Source organism: Trichosurus vulpecula, chromosome 2, assembly GCF_011100635.1.
Source record: "Trichosurus vulpecula isolate mTriVul1 chromosome 2, mTriVul1.pri, whole genome shotgun sequence".
Lineage (NCBI taxonomy): Eukaryota > Metazoa > Chordata > Mammalia > Diprotodontia > Phalangeridae > Trichosurus > Trichosurus vulpecula.
Genome location: NC_050574.1, coordinates 345,982,847 through 346,007,293, shown reverse-complemented (window position 1 = coordinate 346,007,293; position 24,447 = coordinate 345,982,847). Strand labels below are relative to the sequence as shown.

The window sequence follows — 24,447 nt, the reverse complement described above, 5'->3', positions numbered from 1 at the left end:
TGTACTGGAGTCATTTCTATTATTCTTTTATTATCTTGGAGGTGCTAGTATATCCCTTGGGCTATTTGTGTATCTCTTGTGTCTTCTTTGCTCTGCTTAACCAATTCTCCTCCTTTTCTGATTGCAAGGGAAGGGAAGTAAGCAAATATTATTAAATTCCTACTGTATGCCAGGCACTGTGCTAAATGCCCTTACAAATATTCTCTCCTTTGATCCTTGCAGCAGCCCTGGGAGGTAGGTGCTGTTACCATTCCCATTTTATAGTTGAGCAAACTGAGGCAGACAGAGCGACTTGCCCAAGATCACATAGCTAGTAAGTGTCTGAGGCTAGATTTGTACTCAAGCCTTCTTGATTCCAGGTGCAATATTCTATCCACTCCACTGTGAGGTGACTGCCTCTGTAGTTTGAGAGGGAAGTAAAAGTACAGGAGGCAGCTCTTCTGCCCCAGCTGTTCAGGAGATTGTATTGTCAATACCATCTCAAATATGAAGGAGATTTGAGTTCAGTGTTACTTTACAGTGTAATGAGATTTGTACTTATGGCATTCACTTTTTAGCCATCAGCTGTGCTCATTGATATCCCTGTGCTTTCTTCCTGACAGTCTGTGTCTGTGTGGGGTGTTGGAGGGCGCCTAGAAATGACTGCAGCCAAGTTCATGTCAATTCAGCAGGCCATTCAGCCAGACTGGTTTCAGTGCCTATCAGATGGGGAGGCTCTGTGTGGAGAAGTCTCCTCTGTCAAAAGAGCCAGGAAGTCTGTGGATCGGTCCCTGGACTTCCTCGATGAGTGTCTAAAGCTCCAGGAACAGTCTGAGGTAAGGCTAAATCCAGGCTCAGACTCCCATGGAGGGGGGTTGCTTACCTACTCACCCATGGAAGAGGTTAGGCCTTAACTCATGATGTCTCTTATGGAAAAAAAAAAACACTACAGGAGACTGGCTGCTTTATAATCATTTGCTGCCTCTGCAGCAATTGTCAGCAGTCATTCTTGGAGGTAGGACTGTACCCAGTCTGCACAATCAGCTAATAAATTGACAAGCACTTGTGGGGCCTCCTTGTAGTTTAGTGGGAAAGCAACTGGATTTGGAAGTCAGAGGAACTGAATTGAAATTCTAACTCTGCCCCTTACTAGCTCTGTGACCTTGGGCAACTCTACTTAACTCTTCTAGGCCTCGATTTCTTCATCTGTAAAATGAGATCTAGATCATAGATTCTGAACCTAGTCCGTAGTCTATGGACTGAGTTCAAGGGTTCTCTAAATTTGGATGGGGGAGAAATTACATTAATTTTCCTAACCTTTGGTTTCCTTTTTATTCCTTTGTATTTTATTTTAGGCATTTAAAAATATTATTCTGAGAAGGGGTCCATAGGCTTTAGCAGACTGCCGAAGGGTCCATGATAGAAAACCCCTGGTCTAGAGGATTCCCAGGGTTTCTTCTAGCTTCAGATATTTTAAACTTCCTGAGAACCGTGCTGAGTATGATGCAGGATATTGCAAAGTATAAGTTGCCCCTGATTTCAGTGAGCCTTATAGTCTGCTTGGGCAGACAAAACTTAATAATCATGAAACATTTAATTATTGGGAGATGATAGAGCGTAGTGAAAAGAACAAAGAACACACCAACCAGCCCTCCAGTCTCCAGCTTTTCTGAATCACATTTTCTTCCCCTTGAACATGAGGGGAATAGACAAGATAATCTCTAAGTTCCCTGCTGCCCTCGTACTGTGCTGTCGTTCTGTGGCTCCAAAGAAAGCTCTCAGAGAGCTTCACAACTGTTTCTACGGGATGGTCAGTTCAGCAGTTATAGAGGGGAGGAAGGAGGGCCTTTCATGTGGGGAGATAAGCAGGACCAAACACGTACATATCAGGATGAGCATAGCTTCAGGACTTTCTTCTGTATCCCTGACCCTAGTCCCCAACCATCCATGTTTTCCCTTCCATATGCCATCCTAGGGCCGGTCCTAGGCCTATCCCTCATCCCTGTCTGTGACATCTGTGTGAAATGTCCCATATACTACAGTGTCAGGCACATCCAGTGGGCAGGTCGGTATAAATGTTGTACACCTCTGTAGATAAGGTGTTGCACCTGTGAATCAACTCCTAAATCTTTAGAGTGGTTTTTAACCAGGCTAGAATAGATGCTGAAATGCTTCTCTCTTCCTTCTGAGATGATATTGATACCTCAGAAGAAATAGAGGGGCTTGTGTATGTTATCTGTTGTTCATTCTTTCTTTTTCTCCTTGACCTTCTACTCCTTCAACCCTCCTTTCTCAACCTAGGTTCTTCAGAGCTGTGTGATGATTGGAGTAATTGAAGGTGGTGATGTACTAGAGGAAAGGCTGAGATCAGCAAGGGAGACAGCAAAACGGCCTGTGGGTGGCTTCCTCCTAGATGGCTTTCATGGAGACGCCATGACAAAGGAGACAAGATTGCAGCTGATGTCATCTGTCACAGCAGAGCTCCCAGAGGACAAACCAAGGCTAGTGTTAAATTAAGTTAAAGTTGGGAATGGGATGGAGCAGATGGATATTTGCATTATTTTGTATCATTGAAGAAAATTTGCGCTTATTCAGAGGCCTCAACCAAAAGGCTTATTACTTGGGTGTTGTGTTTTCTTCCCTTTTTGGCTAACTTGGCTGTTGGAGGGAAAAGTTGGAATCAAAGCTGGTGATTTTGATGAAGTCTTATACTGATTGTGGGTATTTATGTGATGACTCCTGGCTTCAAGGGGCTCCAACCCTCATAATGTGAGTTGGGATCATCTAAATTCATAACATAGGGGAAGCCAAGATGGCGGGTTAGAGGCAGCAAGCCAAATAAACTCTCAGCATTCCCCTCCAAAAAACTTTAAAATAATACCTCAAATCAAGCTTTGGAGTGGCAGAGCCAACAGAAAGGTCACCAAGAGAGCTTTGTAACACCTAGGTGGGCACCTGCCTGGAGCATATGCAGAAAGAGCACCAGAAGTGGCCATAGCAGTGGCAGCAGCAGCAACAGCAACAGCGTGGGAAGCTTTCAGCCCAGAGATGGTAAGAAGGTCAGACAACTGGTCAGAAGGAGATTAGAAGGACCCCACTGGGTACAGCTGGTACTGATGGCAACTCTATTGCTCATACACAGTTCTGGGTTACAGTTCTAGGACAGAGAATAGTGCTGGTGGTTGGTCACAAGTGAATGGGGGCTTTGTTCTCAGTTCCAAGGAAGAGAACTCTAGTGCTTGAAGCAGGGGGGGACCAGAGGCCCTTCCTGGGTAAGGAGTTCAGACTAGGAGAGCAGTGATCATACCTTTCCCAGGATCACATCACTTTGGAAGCACCAAAAACTTGCAAAGTTCCACAATGGCAGCATGAAAAAGCCTGAAGGTTAGGACAGTGCTTCTCCATCCTTAGGTGAACAGAGCCCAACTTTAATATGAAGTTTAAAGTCAAGAAATAGGCTGGAAAAATGAACAAACAACAACAAAAAGATCCTTGACCATAAAAAGGTACTACAGTTGCAAAAAAGACCCAGATATGTACTTGGAAGAAAACAATAATGTGAAAACATCTACAAACAAAGCCTCAAAGAAAAATGCTAATTGGACCCAGGCCCAACAAGAATTCTTGAAAGAGTTAAAGACATAAGAGTGGTAGAGGAAAAATTGGGAAAAGAAATGAGAGTGATACAAGAAAATTATGAAAAGAGAATTATCATCTAGGTAAAAGAGGCACAAAAAAAATACTGAAGAAAATAACACCTTAAAAAATAGAATTGGCCTATTGGTAAAAGAGGCACAAAAATTCACTGAAGAAAAGAACTCCTTAATAAGTAGAATTGGGCAAATGGAAAAGGAGGTGTGAAATCTCACTGAAGAAAATAATTCTTTAAAAATTAGAATTGGGTAAGTGGAAGCTAATGACTGAACATAGAACTGAGTCAAATTTGTGAAAATAAGAGCCATTACCTAATTGGTAAATGATCAAAGGATATATACAGGCAGTTCTCAGAAAAAGAAATCAAAGCCCTCTGTAGTTATGTGAAAAAATGCTCTAAATCACTATTAATTAGAGAAATGAAAATTAAAAACAACTCTGAGGTGCCACCTCACTTCTATCAAAAAATGGCAAATGCTAGAGGGAGGGAGGGAAAAATAGGGACACCAGTGAACTGTTGGTAGATCAGTGAACTGGTCCAACCAGTCTAGTTTGGAGCTATGCCCAAAGGACTATAAAACTGTACCTCCCCTTTGACCCAGCAATACCGCTACTGCGTCTGTATCCCAAAGAGATCAAAGAAAAAGGAAAAGGACCTATATGCATAAAAATATTTATAGCAGCTCTTTGTGGTGGCAAAGAATTGGAAATTGAAAGGGTGCTCGTCAATTGGGGAATGGCTGAACAAGTTGTGGCACATGATTATGATGGGGTGCTATTGGCTCCACAGTATCTAAATTGTTTTTTTCTGGCTGCTTGACAAGGAGAGTGGTTTCAGAAAAACAGTAAGACCTATATGAACTGAAGAAAAGCGAAGTGAGAAGAAGTGGGAGATTACTGTACACAGTAAGAGCAATGTTATAATGAAGATCACCCGTGAAAGACTTGGCTACTCTGATCAATACAATGATCCAAGAATATTCCAAAGAACTCATGATGAAAAAATGCTTTCTACCGCCAGAAAGAGAATGGAGTGCAAATTGAAGTACAGTTTTCCCACTTTCTTTATTTCTCTTGCTCTTTGGAGGGAACGGACTAATATGGAAATATGTTTTACATGATTTCAAATGTATAATTGATATCATGTTGCTTACCTTCTCAGTGGGTGGGTGAGAGAGTGAGAAGGAGGGAGGGAATTTGGAACTAAAAATTTAAAAAGAAAAGAATGTTTAAAATATATAATACATTTTTTAAAACTTTAGAAAAACCATAATGTAAATTTTTAATAGGCCTTTCCCCCAAAACACATATGTTCTAGATTGCCAAATATATTTCTGTGTATATGTATAAAATTGTATTTATTTTGAACTGCTTTCACATTTGAGCTTTACAGTAACCTAATGAAAGTCAGTTTAATTCAACCTGAACATTTTAAAAGCATCTATAATGTGCAAAGCATTGTTCTTACATTCTGTGAGACAGCATTCTAGCTTACTAGACATTGTTCTGGCTTACATCCTCCTAGACAATGCAGGATTGCATAGATAAATAAACATGAGATAATTTGAGGCCAGAGAGTGCACCAAATGGGAAAATGGGTGAGAAAGAAGAAAGTATACTTGACTTTTCATTTCTTTACCTTCTTCCCACGTCTCATATTTCTTTTCTTCCTCATGCCATGCCAGAATAGTCATTGGTATAGAGTCAAAGTTATGTAGAGGTAAGGGTTAAGTTAGTGGCCCCATGATGGGGGTTCTTTAAAGAACTGGTTGAGTTATTGGAATAGAATCAGTGAAAAACCACTTAACCGGCTTAAAGTTTAAGCAAATATTGAACTTTGTTGTTTATTAAAGCAAAAGGCTCTGATGTGGTTAGAGAAGTTGGTCCCTTTGTTTTCTTAGGTAACAGGAACTATTATCAGGAACTGGTGAACACAGATCATCTGTAAGACTCGCAGGTTATGATTCCCGAACTGCTGAATGGTGCTTTTTGCACCATGCTTTTTCACTTGTCATCCTGTATGCTTTTCATTGATCTAGTCTCTTTGACTGCATATTTCATTTGCTTCTTTTTTTTCTGGCTTCCAAAGCCCTGATGAATTCTTACAATGGTTGAGCCTATATTTGAAAGAGGTTCAGTCCACAGGAATTCTGGTTAAAATTTAGTTGGCATGGTCATGTTCTGGTTTTAAAAACCTTATTGTGCCATTTTGAGATGAAATGCTTTTTTCTTTGTTTCTATTTATATGCTGCCCCTCAACATGGGGAAGGCAGCAAGTGCTGTAAGTCTTGAGTCCTGTTTGGATTCTTGGATTTGTTGCATCGGATATTCATTATGTCACTTGAAAGAAATTGCAGTCAGAGAAAAAACAAGTTGTGTCTTTGTGTTCTGTTGGAATATTAAACAACCTTTTCCTGAACTTGGGTAAAAAAACTAGGGAGTCTTGTAATCTTTCCCCTGACAAGACATTAAAAAAGTAGCCGAGCACAGTGTTAAAAAAAAAACGAAAACTGAAAAACCCAACGACAAACTGTTAAAAATGACAACCAGCACAAATGATGCTCATCCTTTCAATTTGTTTTACTGACAAATCATTAACCATGTGAGGGCACTTTATGCATCATCAAGGAGCTCACCGTGGCTGCAGCTTGCAGACTGGTTTTATCACTTGTTATGGTGCAGGGAAAATAAAGCCAATTGTATTCTTAGTTCGCAAAGCAGAGCTGTAGTTGTGATTGCTAGAATTGATTTTGCAGATTTATGAGTTTTCAACCCATCAGTTGAGTACACCTGAAATACAGTTGATAAAATTCTGTCCCTGGGCCAGTGCCCACAACATTATAGGCTAAGAAGCCAGAATATGGGTTGCGAGTTAGTCAGGAAGAAAGATACATATCTGTACTGTTCTAAATAGACAGAAGAGAAGAAAAGTTCACCCCAAGATTCTGTACCTTGTAGGTTTTGCCATTTTTTCCTCCTCATTTACTATGATGAAATAGCTCTTTTGTAGGTATTTTCAGTGGTACCAAACCTAATGTAGATGGACAGTTAGGTGGCACAGAGCACTATGATATTATGACTTCTTAGAATCAAGAAGACCTGAGTTCAAATCCTGCTTTAGCCATTTACTAGCTGTGTATGACCCTGGGCAAGTCATTTCTCAACCTCAGTTTCTTCATCTTAAAAAGGGGATAAAAATAGCACCTACTTCATAAAGTTGTCATATGGATGAGATATAAGTGCTTTACAAACTTTAAAGCACTATATAATTATTAGCTATTATTATTAGTGTCTTGTTTCTGAAAAAGACATTCTGATTGAGTGATTTTGTTTCTTACATTATTCATGAGTTACTGTTTTTGTGTTTTACTTTGTAGGCTTATCTGTGGTATTGGCCAGCCAGATGAAGTCCTGGAGTGTATTGAGGCAGGTGTGGATCTATTTGAGAGTTTTTTTCCTTACCAAGTGACAGAACGGGGCTGTGCTCTGTCTTTCAGCTTTGATTACCAGCCTAATCCTGAAGATCAAGGTGAGTCTCTTAAAGATGTTGTGAGCACATCATAGGAACTTTGCAGTTAAGTTCACAGCCCGTGGTGTCCTCTACTGACGTTTTCTCTACTCCCCTTATTAATTCTTGGCTTAATTATTTCAATGTTTGACAGTTTGGTCCAATGGGTCTATAATTTCATTGATGTGAGCACTTCCGCCAGTTGTACGAATCGCAGCTACTCTTATGGCTGGACTTATCCAGAGCATTTGTCCTCTCATAAATCCTCAAAGAGGGTCCACCAGTTATGCCGTGAAGGCCTTTCTCTAATTCTCTGGACATTGTATAGATACTATTGGCCGCCTATCAGTTATATCCTGCTGTGGAAATGGCTCGGCTTCTTTTCTCCTCTGGTGTTTCCCTGGTCACTTCCCATTGGCTTATAGAATGCAGTCCTTCATTGATCGTGTGCTGTAGCCTCCTCGTGCTCTGATCTCTCCATTGTTCTTTTCATAATTCACAGTTTTGAACACTTTGGCATCCTATGACTGACAGTGACAGAAATTGGTACTAAAAGGATTTGCCCTTTTTTTTTTTTTTTGTCAGAGAGTGGGGTTAGATTGTTAAAAGCACTCTGTAGTTTCCCAAAGCCAAACAATGCAGCTTGTTCTCCTTGTCTGATTATTCATTTCAAAGCTCAGGTCTTGTCCATCTGCAGAATCTGTGCAAGATATCTGTGCTGATGGCTTAGTTCCATAGGTTGTCCATTCACCTGCCTGAACAATAGGCTTTCTACATCCTCTTGCTTCCCCCTAGGGGGATAGTCAGAAATCTTTTAAGCGATCATAGATCTCGTTTAGAAGACTCTGCAGTGTTCCACTGCTTGCTATAATCAGCACAATATTATCTTCACAAGGAGCATCTGGAGGATGTCCCATCCGTAGGACTGTTTTTATAGTTGGACTGTTTTTAAAACACTCCATGACAGTGGCAAACACCTTTTGGGAAGCATCTCTCTTTCTCTCTCTCTTTTGTAACTTGCTTGATATTAGTAACTAGAGTCATCAAACAAATTACCTCTGGTTTTATCTTTCAAAAAGATCTTCTGTGACTTTGATATAGACATTGAAAACATCTTGTTGGAGTCAGTTGCTTTTATATAGCTAATAATAAGCATTCCCAATGGGATTTGTTTTCTCAGCCTTTTGGTTGATTCTGTGAATGTCAAAATGCCTTCTGTAAAATATGGCTTGGGAAAGCCTCACCTGTCTATTCTTTTCTCAAGCCCTTTTCAAATGTTCCCTTAATGGGTGTCTGGATTAATCTTCTAAAGATTTTAGAGATGGAAAGGTGATTCAACAAACACTTTTTAAAATGCAAAATATACTTTACTCCCTATTCTGCATTCCAGTGACCCCTGACTTCCTTGCTGTTCCTTGAATGCAATCATCCATCTGTGCACTCTGGCCATTTGATTTCATCTCTGTCCTTCTCATCTCTGTCTGCTGACTTCCTTCAAGGCTCTGCAAAATTCCTACCTTCTGCAGTGGGCCTTTCCCTAGTCTTCCTTAATTTAATGCCTTTCCTCTGAGATTATTTTCAATTTATCCTGTTTGTATCTTGTTTATTCATGGATATTTTCAGGTTGTGGGAGCAGGGAGGTTTTTTTTTTGTTCATTTGTTTTGGGGTGCTTTTTTTGTATCCCCAGCTTATCCCACTTATGTACCTGGCACATAGTAGATACTCAATAAATGTTTGTTGACTTGACTGTGCTGGGTGCTGGAAATGGAAAGATGGAAAAAAAAAAACCCAGTTTCTGACCTCAATGAAATTACATTTAAATCACCACATTTACTTAGATAAGTAAATACAAGATAAGTTAATGAAGAAGGGAACACAAATAACTAAGAATATCAAGAGAGGCCTCTCTTGAGAGGAACTTTAAAGAGAAGCTAAAGCTTCTAGGAGTTGGACTGGAAGAGGGACTGTGTTTCTGGACTAGGGGACAACATCTGCAAAGTCTCTAAGCACTCTGCTTTTGCATCAATAGTTAGGGATGTGTTCTTACTTACTTTTTTTTTTGGTAGTTATAAGGACCATGATTTTTTTTCTAAGCATTTGATACCCTCCCTTCTTTTAAAAATCTTGAGAATTGATGTCTCAATTGTGTCACCTCTTTTGTAAACATCCTCATTGTATACTCATTGTCTAATCAATGCAAAAGAAGCACCTGGAGGGCCTCACCATCGGATCTTTCTATCTTTGTTTCTTTAGTGCCATTTCTACTTCTGGAGTCGAGTCCAAATGTGATGGCTCCACTGTCTTGGATAGAGAAAAGGTGTTGGTGCACAGGTCGCAATGATTTTCAAAGGTTTTTTTTTTTTTTTCCAAATGCGTATTATGGACACTGCAGTATGAGATGACCAAGGACCCCATGAAATGTTTTTGTTGCCTTGGTTTGCTTTGACTTTGCTTTAACTAGATGAGGTAGAAAGTTAATTTTGTGTTTAAATGATAGAGCACTTAGGTAGATTCAGAACTGCTTCAATGACCAGGACCTCTAAGTAGTGAATACTGAATTGCTGTCAGTCCGTCTAGAGCAGGGCTGCTTATCCTGGCCTGGCATCTGTGAACTTGGGTTTTTTTTGTTTTTTTAAAAAGACTTTGATCAATTAGCCAACAAACATTGACTGATCACCTACTGTGTGCCAGGCACTGTGCTAAGTGGGGGAAGAAGTTGAAATGGGCACGGGATCTGGTGAGAAACGAAGAGAATGCTTCCCAGAATACTGTCCTTAAATGGAGGTTTCAGGAGAAGGCATCCAATCAGAGGCTGGGACCATAGAGACCGTGGGTGTGAATTCCACGGTGAACTGGTTTTCTAGGATGGATGGAGAGGTCTAAAACACAACCTGGTGAGAAATGAGAGAAATTTAGATTACCATATTTCACTACAATTGGTTTCCTTTTGTAATCCTAGGTGTTTTATTTTGTTCATTTAAGAACATTATTCCAAGAAGGGGTGCCCAGGCTTCACCAGGTGGCCAAAGGGGTCCATGGCACTAAAAAGATCAAGAACCCCCGAGTTAGATCTTTCTTCCCTTCTTCCCTTCTGCAGTGCATTTGGGGTTAAGTGACTTGCCCAGGCCACACAGCTAGTAAGTATCGGGCATCTGAGGCCGGATTTTAACTCAGGTACTCCTGACTCCAGGGCCAGTGCACTGCACTACCTAGCTGCCCCCAGATCTTTCTTAAAAATGACGTAAAAAGACGCAGGACTTTGGGAATTGAAAGACTTGATAAGGGTTTCTCATTCAGGTTAGACTAATGACTTCAGACTCTGCTAGTTCTGTTTTATAATATCCTATCCTCATGTCTTATTGTGGGATGTGGGTGACAGTGGGTTGTAGAAAGGTGTCCCATTAGAGTTTAAGATTTGACTGGCCTTACCAGCTTGAAAGGTTTTGAATGTGGACTCTGAAGGAGCTGTATATCTGTTGTCCAAGGACTAGTCTTGCTAAGTTTGGAGAAGTTCATCATATGAAGGTCAGCTTTAGATGGATTGTTTGGCCACAGTAACTCAGAGAATTGTTTTCTAAGGTATCAGAGCTTCGTACAAGTATTGAATTTTGAAGCATAAAACCATTTTTATAGTGAGCAGAATTTAAAAACATTAAACTTCTTCTGTTCATATCTTCGAAAAGAAACATTCCGAACTAAATAACCATAATTATGAACAAGGAAAAGAGAGCCTTTGAACTCTTTGATAAAAGTTAATTCATTTTTCTTTAAGAATCCTTTTCTCTTTGCATGCCCTAATGCTTTTAAATTATGGATTCTTTTCCATTCCCAAGGTTCCAGTATTACAGTTAGAATATCTTAATGCTTTCTGTGAAAATATTAATTTTTCCAACCTGCTTTCCTTTTTAGAAACTGCCTCTGTGTAGAGGGGGGCTGTTCTGGACTAAGATGGCTAAGTAGAAGAAACAATACAGCTCAGCTCTGTTCCACAATTAATATAATTAATAAACAGCTCACCTTAAGATGAACAGTAAATAATATCCAGATTCCTTTAGGGATGAAAGTGAAATACTGTAGGCCTCAACTGACAGACTCCTAAAGTTAAAAAAAATTTTTTTAAAAAGAAATACCTTAAATCAAAACACAGGAACAATTAAAATTCTTCAAAGAAATGATATGAGAGTTTAAAAAAGGGGTTATAAAAGAAATGAGACCTTATAGAGGAGAGAATTACAAAAAGGATCAGCAGCTCAACAGAAGTGATATAAAACTTTAGTAACCAACTTCCCAAAAATCAGAATGAACTAACTGGAAATTAATGATGCTAGGGGACAACAAGAATTCTGAAGACAACATCAAAAGAATGAGAAATGGAAGAGAATGTAAGACATATAGAAAATGACTGACTTGGAAAACAGTTCAAGGAGAGATAACTTAGGAATCATGGGTTTACCTGAATTTCATGACCAAAAAAAAAAAAAAAGAACTTGGATATTATATTTCAAAAAATCATTAAGCAAAATTTCCCAGACATAGTTAGAGCAAGAGGGAGATCTGAAAATACAAAGAATCCACTGATCACCTCCTGAAAGAAATCTGAAAATGAAAACTCCCAGGAATGCCATTGTCAAAATTAGAACTTCCAGACAAAAGGAAAAAAAAAAAACAAACTGCTAGAAAAACAGAATTCAAATACCGAAGAACCACAGTCAGGATTGCACAATATTTATCATCTATCACTCTTTAGGAGTGCAGAGCATGGAATAAGATATTCCAAAATGCAAAAAAAACCCAAAACGAAACAAAACCCCAAAACCCTAACACTACAGCCAAGAATAACTTACTGAGGAAAATTAAGTATCATCCTACAAGGGAAAAAAATAGATCTTGTTTTAATAATCTGGCTAGCAGCTTCTGTGGGGGCATAAGATGCACCCAGGAGGCTGCCGGCACGCCGGGAAAGCACAGGTTCTTTTTATCTGCTTAAACAAGGAAAGCACGGTGAAGGGGTTGACCAGCTTACTTTAATCCAGCATTCAGTTAGTTCAGGGGAGCGTACAGGCAATATTCATTTAGTTCAGGGGAAAAACGCCAGCATTCAGTTAGCATTCAGTTAGTTCAGGGGAGCATACAGACAAGCATCAAGAGACAGACCAAATACAGATTCTTTCACTTACTTCAGGGGAAAAAGCCAGCACCCTGAGGTTCCGAACATTCATTTAGTTCAGGGGGAAATGAACTAGCACCCCGAACTTCAAAACAAAATACAAACAAATTACAAATATCAACAGACAGACCCAATACAATTCATAGTTACCAACATCTGGGCTCAGCCCGAGAGCAAGGGCTGGCCCAGAGTCACGCTTGCCACTGCTCCCGCGCCAACCAGAAAAGGAAAGAGGAGTCTTCAAGCCGTCTTCTCCCCTCTTATAGAGTTTTTGACATCATCAAGCACCGCCTGAATGACCAGGGCCGATTGGTTCTTGAGTTGGCCCCTTCCCCTAGGTTAACACCCAATAGAGCGTGGCCCTGGAGTCGACACCTCCCCTCAGCCAGCCCCATGACTCATCACACAGGAAGTTCTCTGCTCACAGGCATAGGTCTCTGGGCTTCCTGCCCTGGAAGAGGAGCACCAGGCCCAGCACCCAATGAGATAAACTGAGCCACCCAAAGAAAACAAAGGCCATTCTGGTCACAGATCTTCAATAAAATAGAGGATTTAAAAATATTCATTATAAAAATGGAGCTACAAAAGAACTTTGAAATAAAAACTATGAAAGTCAAGAAAAAAATTTAAAGTTGAACAATAGAGAGTATAGATGTTAGATGTTTAGAATCTTAATATCACAAGGAGTCATTGAAGTAGTCATTTGAGACAGAAGACTTATAGTTTTGTAATGTTTTGAAGGCGCTATATGAAAAAAGAAAAGGGAGGGGGGAGAGAAGATACATTAAGAGGAAATGGGAGAAAAGATGGGGTAACTTGTTAAGATACATGATCCAGTTGTACAAGTAGAACTGTATGCAAACATGGAAGAAGTAAGATGAGGAAGTGCCACTTCAACTTTACTTTCATCTAAGCTAGTCAGAGGAGGGTAGAACAGTTTGGGATAGAAATACATCAAACTCAACAGGGATACAAGAAGGAGCAGGAAGAGGGGAAAAGGGAATATAAGAGGGAAGATAGATCCAGGGAGGGATTAATCATAAAAAAAATCATAAGCTTGTGTAATATGAAGGCAGAATTTATAATTTCAAAAAGAATCATATATATGTCTGAAAGATTTGGAACCGCAGGATATAAGGAATTCTCTAGATAGGAGGCAGAAGAATCAAAGCATGTATTTAAACTCCAAAGTAACAGACCCATGAACCAGCATCCCCATTTTGATATTTTGATCAAAAGCTTCCAGGCCCAATAAGTGTGCCTCACAAGAGTAACCAGGAGGCCACAGAGAAGCATGATGGTATAAAGCAAAATCATATACATGCTTCCCCTCTATGGTAAAAAGATTACCCACTGGCCTCAAGTCCTTGTTCAGCACTCCTCGGTCCACACGTAGGTCAGCTCTGCTACCGGCAGCTCCTACTTCAGCTTCGGCTGTAGCTGTAGCTGTCTCTGGCTCCAATGGAAGCTGTTTTTAACCACCCGGCTAGCAGCTTCTGTGGGGGGTGTGTGTGTGTGTAAGGTATGCCAGGGAAAGCACAGGTTCTTTTGATCTGCTTAACCAAGGGAAGCAAGGTGAAGGGGTTGACCGGGAAAGCACAGGTTCTTTCAATCTGCTTAATCAAGGGAAGCAGGGTGAAGGGGCCGACAAGCTTACTCCAATCCAACATACAGACAGCATTCAGTTAGTTCAGGGGAAAAAGCCAAACTATTCAAGGGCACTTGTTGACTAAGTGCCCATTTTTGGTTACCAACACAGCTTGGAGAGGGGATAGTTAAGAAAAGGTTGAAGGGGAAAAAAAAGAAAGTGGTAACATGAAGTAAACAGAAAAAGAGGAATATAGAGAAGAAAAGGCATATGTGAATAGGAAACACTTTACTATCACTGTGAATGTGAATTACTCACCCATAAAATGGAAGAGGTTACCACAGTGAATTTGAAAGCAAAATCCAACAACGTGTTTATAGAAAAGAGACTTAAAGAATAAAAACACAGAATTAAATTACAGGATTAGAGCAAAATCCATTATGTCTTAGCTGAACACAGAAAATTAGAGATAGAGATTATGATTTTGACATGGCTTCAGCAAAAATAAAATTAAAAGAGATAAAGAGGGAAACTGCATTTTGCTGAAAGATAACATAAATGATAAATTTATTTAAATAATTAACATATGTAGCATAGTTTACAAATACTTAAAGGAAAAACTGAATGAATTACAAGGAGAAATAGTCAATAAAATAAGAGGCCTCAAATTACTCCTGTCAGGTCTAGTAAATCTATCAAAAAGTAAACAAGAAACAAGTTAATGACCAGCATAGAATTTTAGAAAAATTAGATACACTAGACCTCTGGGGATTACTGAATGGAAATAGAAGTGTGCATATTTTTCAGCTGTCTGACACCTTTATAATTACTGATCATGTCTCAACACATAAAAGCAACACAACCAAATGCAGAAAAGCAGAAATATTATATACATTCTTTAATGATCAAAATGCAATAAAAATGATGTTAAATAAAGAGCCAGTGAAGAAAAGTATTAAAAATCTTGGTCAGCTGTGTCTCCATTTGGTGTTTTCTTTGCAAAGATACTGAAGTGGTCTACCATTTCCTTCTCTAGCTCATTTTACAGATAAGGAAACTGAAGCAAGCAGTGTTGAATGACTTGCCCTGGTCACACAGCTAGTTAGTGTCTGAGATCACATTTGCACTCAGGAAAATGTGTCTTCCTGACTTCGGGCCTGGGACTCCATCCACTGCAACATCTAGCTGCCCATTAAAAATTTGTTGTAGACTAAATAACAATCTTAAGAATCATTGGGCCAAAGAACAAATCATGAAAGTGATAGTAAATTTCACTAAAGATAATAACGAGATAACATTCCAAAATTTGGGAGATTAGAAAATTTATATCTCTAAATGCTTATTAACAAAAAAGAGAAAAAAACAACCAGACCAATGAATTGAGATAGAACTAAAAACACTTGAAAGTCAAGATATTAAAAAATTTCAATTGGATACCAAAATTAAAATCTTAAAAATTAAAGAAGAAATTGAGAAAATGTTTTTAAAAACCATTGTATTAATGAAGAAAAGTAGGAGCTGGATTTTTTTTTCAGGAGCAGAACCAATAAAATATAGAAATCATTAACTAACTTGATTTTTTTAAAAGTGGAAGAACAAATTACTAGTATCAGAAATGAAAAAAATGAGAATTTACAACAAAAAAGAAACAAAGACTATTATTAGAAACTTTCACAGAGCTATAAGCTAACAAAACCACCCATTTAAATGAGGTGAATTAATATTGCAAAATGTTAAAATACCCATATTAACTGAACAAGAAACAGAAAATTTACAAAACCAAATTTCAGTGGAAGAAATTGAACAAGCCATAAATGAACTTCTGAAGAAGATCCAGGTGGATTCAGATGTGAATTTGATCAGACATGCAAAAAATAATTCAAATATTACATAAATAGTTTGCAAAAATAGCCAAAGAAGGATCCTGCCAAACTCTTTCTATAATATAGATATGATTTTGATACATTAACCAGGGAGAATCAAAATAGAAAAAAAAAACTAGTTGTAAAACGAAACTGTAAATTAACCACTTTAATAGCAAAATTTATAAAAAATCATATTATTATATCAATAGATTCCAGAAAAGCTTTTGACAAATTGTGTTGCCAATCACAGTTGTTAATGATGCTCTGCACTTCCATTTCCTTTTTCTCCTTAGTCATACAGAAAAGGTAGAAAATCAGCTTCTGATTATATCCCCTCTCTCTAAGGTTGCTGGAGTCAAGGGTATTTCTGTAGGCTGCTTCATAGAACTTCCACAGTCACTTGAACAGGGCCCTAATTCTTCAGACTCCTAAGAGAATGTTGCTTCTCCTGGCTTTCTACTGAACTTTTCATTTATTTCATTTTCTATTTCTCTTCTATCTTCTAAACTCATCTTAAAACCACAACTGAGCCAGAAGCTTGTTGAAATTCCTTTTAGTGTGGCACTTTTCATTAATTTTTTTTTTAGAGGCTGCTGCCTCTTCACAAGAACTCAAATGTTAATCTAGATGAAAAGGCATCTTGGCACAAAGGAATTCAAATGGTCTAAATTCTTAGAGGACGAGTGTTTTGTTTAGCTTTTAAAGCAGGACAGAATATTCTTTTTATCCATATATTATAGATGTTCTACAAAAACTAAATAAGTTTTCATTAATCTATTTCCAGTCTGAATTGTTTCCACCAGCACATTTAGGGTGTTCTAAAGTTTTCAAATTAAGCTTTATTCAAATTAAGAATTCTTTGGGACAAATTGTTACTTGATAGCCAAAAAAAAAAGTCGGCCTTTTTTCCATACATAGGAAAACTCATTCATCAGAGTCTTCAAAATATGATGATTTATCACATTTATTTATGTAGCTATTTCTATTGACAAGGTGCAAATAAAGAATTTATTAGTTGACTTCAAAAGGAACATATGAAATAAAATTATATTGTGGAGTATATTTTATTTAGGGCAGTTAGGTAGTGCAGTGGATAGCGTGCCAGGCCTAGAGTCAAAGACTCATCTTCCTGATTTCAAATTTGGCCTCAGACACTTAGTAGCTGTGTGACCTTGGGCAAGTCCCTTTACTCTGTTTGCCTCAGTTTCCTCATCTGTAAAATGAACTGGAATAAGGAAATGATGAGCTACTCTAATAAAAATCTCTGCCCAGAAAACCCCAAATGGGGTCATGAAGAGTTAGAAATGACTGAAAATGACTCAACAACAATGACAGACTTTATTCTATTCAAAACATAGTTTTTGGGAAAAATCCTATGACATTAAAAATGATTTGTAGTAAATCTTATGCTTCATTGTTAAAATTCAAATATCTATCACTGAGGATACCTGGTAAGATATTAGAGTGAGATGTAAGATGCCTGTGTTTTTCAGTGTTCCTATCAAAAACAGCAAATGAAATGCAAAAGAAAAAAGCAAAGCTACTGAAATTACTTCAAAATAAAAATGCCTTTAGTAAAGAAAAGTGGGTAATCAAAAGTGATGAGCAAACTAAAGAAAGTTCCTGATAGGTAAATATGCATTTACAGAAACTGAAGCAGTCACCAGAAGGACTGATGAATTAATAGCACAGTGACTCTAGAAACTAAACTTAAACTGTCACAAAACATGTGAGTATAAGATAATAAATACATTGAGAGATTTCAGCTAGGAAGTTTATTTTTTAAAAAAGACTTTTAAATAAACATTTAGGGATTGTGTTTAATGTTTTCTTTAGGCTAAGATTGGTATGGGATTAGTTCTAGTGAAATAAGGTATACTATATTCCTTATTGTCACAAACAATATAATAGAGAAATATACATATACATACATACGTAGATATATGGCATATGTTTCAGCTATTAAAGTTTAAAACTATACCAAGACTTTTGGAACAGTATATAAATAGAAAGAAAATTAAACTAACCCTAAATGTTACCCCAAAGGTAACATCACAAAATGAGACTGTCAATATTTAATTGCTACCGGAATGACACAATATTTACAGAAAGAGCTAACTGAATTGTAAAAAAAAAAATCAGAAAAGCAGTCATAGTGGGAGATTTGAACACCCCAATATTGTGTTCAGTCATTTTAGTCATGTCTGACTCTTTGTGACCCCATTTGGGGTTTTCTTGGCAGAGATACTAGAATGGTTTGCCATTTCCTTCTCCAGATCATTTTACAGATGAGGAAACTGAGACACTCAGGGTTAAGTGACTTGCCCAGGGTCACACAGCTACGAAGTGTCTGAGGCCAGATTTGAACTTACAAAGAAGAGTCTTCCTGACTCCAGGTCTAATAGACTATCCACTGTGCTGCCCAAAAAACAGACTCAGATAAATAAAAAAGATAAACTGGAAAAAAAGGTAAGAACTTAATAGAGTGCTAAAAAATACCCAAAACAAACCAGATCTGATAGATATATGAGGAGAACTGAATGGGACAAACAGGGAATATGCTTTTTTGCTCATATTTAATAGAATATTCACAGAGATTCATTATTCTCCACGATATGAAGAAATGTTCAACAAATTTAGAAAGTCAGATGTCGGAAACATTATGTTTACAGAGAAAAACACAATAAAAATAAATTGGATCAAAAGATGCAGGCCTATATGGAGATGTAAGATCAATTGTTGAGTAATGTTTAGGTCAAAGATCAAATTATAGTACCAGTAAGAAAAAAGTCATATTTAGGATTAAAATAAGGTATAATGTATCAAATTTATGTGATTTAGCTAAAATAATTCTCTGAGGAGGCAAGTCATGGTGTCTGGTGTAGAAAAGGAGAGACCACAGATGCCCTGTAATTATATTTTTCCTCTGCATTGTCACCAGTCATTCTTGGAAGTAGAGCGGCAGAAATACTGCTTAATCAGTTGATCATCTGTAAGCATTTGCTAAGTACTTACTCTATGCCACATATTAATACTGGGAGACAAAAACAAAACACTCCTTCCCCTCAAGGTACTTAACATTTGAACAAAAGAGACACAAAACATGTACCAGATCTAGGGGGAGAGAAGGCACCAGCTTGACAGGAAAGGCTTCATGCAGAAGGTGGTGCTTGACTTGAGAATTCTGAAGGAAACAAGGGATTTCAAGAGTTAAAGGTGAGGAGGGAGAGCATTCCGGGCCTGGAGGGCCACCAGAGCAGTGCCACAAAGATGAGAGATGGAGTCATGAATGGAGGACAGCAAGAAGACCAGTTTGGCTGGACTTGTTGGTATGTGGAGGAGAATCATTTGTTGATAAAGCTGGGAAAATAAGTATAGGTCTAGGACAGGAGGACAGGACTTGAACCCTGGTATTCCTGACTCCAATGCCAACTGTACCTGCTTTGCCATGCTACCACTTGCTCAGGAAAATAGTGGAGTATAATGTACACCTCCTGAAATACCACTTAAAACAGTGACATATCAAATATTTAGGCACTGACCTGCCAAAACACACACACACACACACACACACACAACCTATATGACTTTTAAAATAGAATAATCTTTATTCATATCTTATACACACACACACACGACCTATATGACTTTTAAAATATCTTAGAATAATCTTTATTAATATCTTAATATTAAAAATAACATTTCTTTATAGAAATAGAGGGAAATTAAATAATTGAAGAGATACAGTGCCATGTGAGTGGGTTGAACTATTACAATAAAAAAAGGTAACATTCAAATTAAATGTAGATTGAATTCATTACTAATCCAGATTCCAGTGCAATTCTTTGTAGAATTTGATGGGGGGAAAAGTTCATTGCTAACTAAGAACGTTATAAAAAAACAAAGATGGACTTGCTCTACCAGATCCTAAATTATACAATAAAGCAAAACCATCTAAAGCTAAGTAGTTTTTTTTTAAAAGACATGTAGAACAAATTAGATAACTGAATTGAATCAGATGAATACAGCAGGTTGGTGTTCATTAAATCTAAGACTATTTAATACTGGGGAAAGAAATCATTATTCAGTAAAAACCTGTTGGGAATATTGTGTAGCAATTTGGTGAAAAATGGGTTTAGACTCTAAACTTCAGACCACAACTCAAACTCAATACCATGATAATGTCTAAACAAATCAACTATCTAAATATTTTAAAATATTTAAATGGGAGAATAATGAAATTATATCTCTTGCAATTGTAGAAAAGCGGAAAAATACCTGTTCATTGAGTAGAGAGGTTACAAAAGACAAAATAGATGTATTTGAGTATACGAAAAGAAGTTTTTGTGCAATCAAAAACAAGCCATGTGAATAAGAAGCAAAGAAACAGACAGGGAAGATTCCTTGTGAGAAACTTTTCTAAGTATTGCATCCAAAATCTGAAGAATTTATACAAATTTCTGAGTAAGATCTATTCCATAATAGATAAGTAAGTGAAAGGAAAAGAACGGAAACACACATTGTCAATAAGCACATGAAAAAGTATTCACATTGGTAGGTTAGTTGTTTGCATTAATGGTCAATATTAAAGTTTTAATTAAAAAAAAGTTGGACTAGACCTTTGACTTCTTTGGTATAGGAAACTCGCATTGAGGAAAGCCTTTATTGATCCAGATCAGAAACTGCCCTTCAATTTAGAGTCCAGAGAGTGCCCTGGTGCACAAGAAGTCAGGTGACTTGCCAATATCGCACAGCCGGTAGGTGTCTGAGATAGGAGCTGAACCCAGAGCTGTCTCTGTCCACTCTGCTTACAACTTCCTTTCCCAGTGAATTTTAAAAAATCTGAGATCCCACCATAAACCTAATTTAAAATGATAATATTCAACACTGGCACTGTTGAACTGGAAGCTATTGAAGAATAGGTACACAGCTGCTTTGCTGATGAGACTGTGAAGTGAGACTTTTTGGAAAGCAATTATTCAGGAAAGGCTACAGATCTATTTGTTCCCTCTCACCCAGTAATCCTCCCTGCTAGGAATCTACCTCAAAGATATTATTGATAGGGAGAAGACCTATGTGTATAAAAATTCTCCTAGCAGCATGATTCATGTTAGGTAAAAAAAACCGAAATTGGAAACAACCAGTGTCTAACAGTTGGGGAATGGCTAAAAAAATACCCTAAAATGACTGATAGGAATACTACAGCTACATTGCTTTTTCAACTCTACCATCATCATCCCATCCCACCCCCCCCCCCAAAGAAGTTAATCACCACGAACCTCATTACTTCATCTTTGGTACTCACATCTCATTACTCATACCTCAGTTTCCTATGCCCCTCTGATTGGAGCTCCTCCCAAAGCCTCCCTTTAAAGAGGGTTCAAAAGCCCAACCAACTTTTCGTTCCCCACCAACTGCATTGCTCAGTTTGGTCCCCACCATCTTCCCTCCCATCCCGTTCCTTTATAGTTTCCATTTGTGTTCTGTCTTCTGCCATTAGATTGTAAACTCCATGAGGGCAGGGACTGTTTTTTTACCTTTCTCTGCATCCCTAGCATTTAGCACAGTGCCTGGCACATAGCGGCGCTTAAAAAATGTTTGCTGTATTATATTTGTTGTAAATATGGGAATATTCATATAAAAAGATGTAAACTGAAGAAAGTAGAACCAAAAGAACAATGTATATGCTGACTACAACTGTGTATTAATAAGAACAATAGTAACAAGCCCTGGATAAACAGTAAACGAGCATTTTGGTACTACCTCGTTAAGGTTAATATAGACACACTTTTAAAGTAAACAATGGAAGATTAATTATTCATGTACACTATTATTTCTTTTGTTCCTATTCTATTTGGATGCATGTCTATTTATATATGTATATGTTAGGTATATTACATATATATATATATATATATATATATATATATATATATATCTTTGAAGGATGTTGAGTGTTAAAAAAGAATTATTGTTAAAAACTTAATTGATTTAAAATGCTGACCTTAAGACCTTCGTCTTGAGGAATAGCCAAAGGGTGTCAGGAGACTAGAGCACACAGATATTCCCTGTATTCTCATCTCTGATCTTTGGTTACTGTTTTGTCCTATAGTATTACAACAAAATGGGAAGAAGGAAGAAGGAGGAGAAATCGGGGACCACGTAGATAAAATTATAACAACCAAACGCATTCCAGAAACATCTTTTGAAATTAATTTGAAAGAAAAAAAGTGAGTGACCTTTTGTTGTTGATGGTTGAGTTTTCCTTTTCGGTGTGTGCTTTTTGTTCCAGTTTTTTAAAAGTTTGTACAACTAATGTCACCTCTTTGGGTATCAACCTTCTTCCTGAATGAATTCTGACCGAATATTTTTTCGCATATGCTTGTGAGGGTCCAGGAAAATCTTGTGTCTTTAGATCCAAGTGTGTACTTTTTCTTTTCAGAAAGTACATATTATGTATCTCCAGATCTTTCTCTTTTTGCCTTAGAAAAGTTACCATAAATCTTAGAGTCAGATTTATTGCCCAGTTGTGGTAATCTGACCATCTTGAGTGCCTAATTCCTTAGGGGTTCAGAAATTTATTTTGTATTATGGACCCCTGTGGACCTCTCCTCAGAATAAAAATTTTTAAATGCACAAAATAAAGTATATAGGATTACAAAGAAAACCAATTATATTGAAATGCAGTTATTAAAATAGGAAAAACAAAAAGTGAGTTTATAGACTCAAGGTTTAGAACCCCCGCCTTAAATGGTTTCTGGTCTGTTTTTTACCTTTAATGTATCTTATTTTTCAGTTGTGTTTTAACCTATAAATTATCTGAAGCCCTCTTAGTTGTGTGAATCTTGAATCATATATTTAACCCTGACAAATAAGAAGCTAAGGAGACCTCTTAGGATACACTTTATAGAGGCAAAGGGTTGGCATGAGAATTAAATGAGATTTATAAAATTCTATGCAAATCTTAAAGCACTATATAAATGCTAGCTATTGTTTTATCATCGTCATCATCAGTATACATAGAAGGCACACTACAGGCTCTTCAGTGATGAAATTTTTATTGTTATGATCATTAAAAGTTATTAATAACAACACACTATTATCAATAATATTATTAGTAATTATGTAACATCAGTAAAATCATTATTAATAATATCAATATCAATATCAATAATAATGTCATTAAAGAACATCTTTAATGATGTTATTTTTATTCTTATTATCAATAACAGCATTATTGGTAACAACACAATATTATCAATAACATCATTATTAATTTTCTTGTTCACTGGTTTCAGTCGTGTCTGACAGTAAGTGTCTGAGGCCAAATTTGAATGTGGGTCTTTTAGACTCCAGGCGCATTACTCTATCCACTGTGCCACCTAGCTGTTCCATCATTATTAATAATAACAACAATATTAACATCACTAAAAAGCATCTTTAATCCTCTTGTTTTTATTGTTATTATCAAAGTAGTATTACCAGTAGTAACATAATGTTATCAATAACATCATTATTGATAACATTATCAATAACATTAACCATAAAAATAATGACATTAAAGATCCTCTTTAATGTTATTTTTATTGTTATCAATAATAGTGTTATTGAAAATAATGTAATATCAATAACATCACTGATAACCACAATAACACTGTTAAAGAGGACCTTTAATGATGTTATTTTTTGTTATGATCATTAACAGTGTTATTGATTGTGCTATACTATCAATAACATTATTAATAATAATATTTATAGCAATACTATTATTAAAGAGCATCTTTAATTATGATATTTTTATTGTTATGTTTAATAATAACACAGGATTAATAATGACAACAGTATCATTAAAGAGCCTGTAGTGTGCCTGCTGTGGATTTTTGAGACAACCATTGTCATCACACATTATTCAAGGTTACCCGGCAATATCTTCTCTGGCTTTCTGTTTCATCAGTTCCAGCTGTGCTTGTGATTTGTGTTTTTCGCTCCCATTACTGGAATCTTGTCACTGTACTTTCTTTCTCAGGTACCATGATGATTTTGGTCCTCTGGTTAAGGGATGTTCCTGTTACTGCTGTAAGAATCATAGTCGGGCTTATGTCCACCACCTCCTCGTGACCAATGAGCTGCTAGCTGGGGTTCTCCTCATGATGCACAATTTTCAACACTATTTTGGCTTCTTCTATGCTATCAGAGAAGCTCTGAGAAAGGATAGACTGGGACAGCTGAAGGAGCTCATCCGCAGGCAAGCATCTTGAGACCCGGGAAATAGAAGATAACCACAAACACCGAAGATGTGTCTCAGTAGAACAAATGAAGAAACTCAGGATATGTACTAGACCCAGCTTTGATTGCTGGGCTTTGGGACCAATGATAATAGCAATATTTAATAATTATATAGTGTTTTAAGCTTTGCAAAGTGCTTTCTTTTTCTTTAATATTTATCATCATCATTATTATTTTGGTTATATTTTGAGTATCAAGTTATCTCCTTCTGTCCTTCTCAGTCCTCCACTAGAGAAGGCCAACATTTGACACAGATATATATATGTAGAACCATATAGTACATATTTCTGTATGTCGGTTCTTTCTCTGGGGTTGGATAGAATCCTCCCTCATAAGTCCTTCATAGTTGATATGTGTGATCAGATTACTCAGAATGACTCAGTCATTCAGTTATTCCTC

General features: G+C 37.2%; 1 protein-coding gene across 1 annotated transcript in view; it reads left to right on the top strand.

Moving 5' to 3' along the window:
- The window catches only part of QTRT2 (queuine tRNA-ribosyltransferase accessory subunit 2), a 44,710-nt gene extending 20,604 nt beyond the window's left edge, over nt 1–24,106 (top strand). Inside the window, exons 5-9 of the mRNA XM_036746325.1 lie at nt 603–815; nt 2,281–2,480; nt 7,011–7,162; nt 21,875–21,992; nt 23,789–24,106. Of these exons, the coding sequence (XP_036602220.1) occupies nt 603–815; nt 2,281–2,480; nt 7,011–7,162; nt 21,875–21,992; nt 23,789–24,020 (915 nt within the window). The 3' untranslated portion in view covers nt 24,021–24,106. The remainder of the gene's footprint in view (nt 1–602; nt 816–2,280; nt 2,481–7,010; nt 7,163–21,874; nt 21,993–23,788) is intronic.
- Nucleotides 24,107–24,447: the final 341 nt, after the last annotated feature.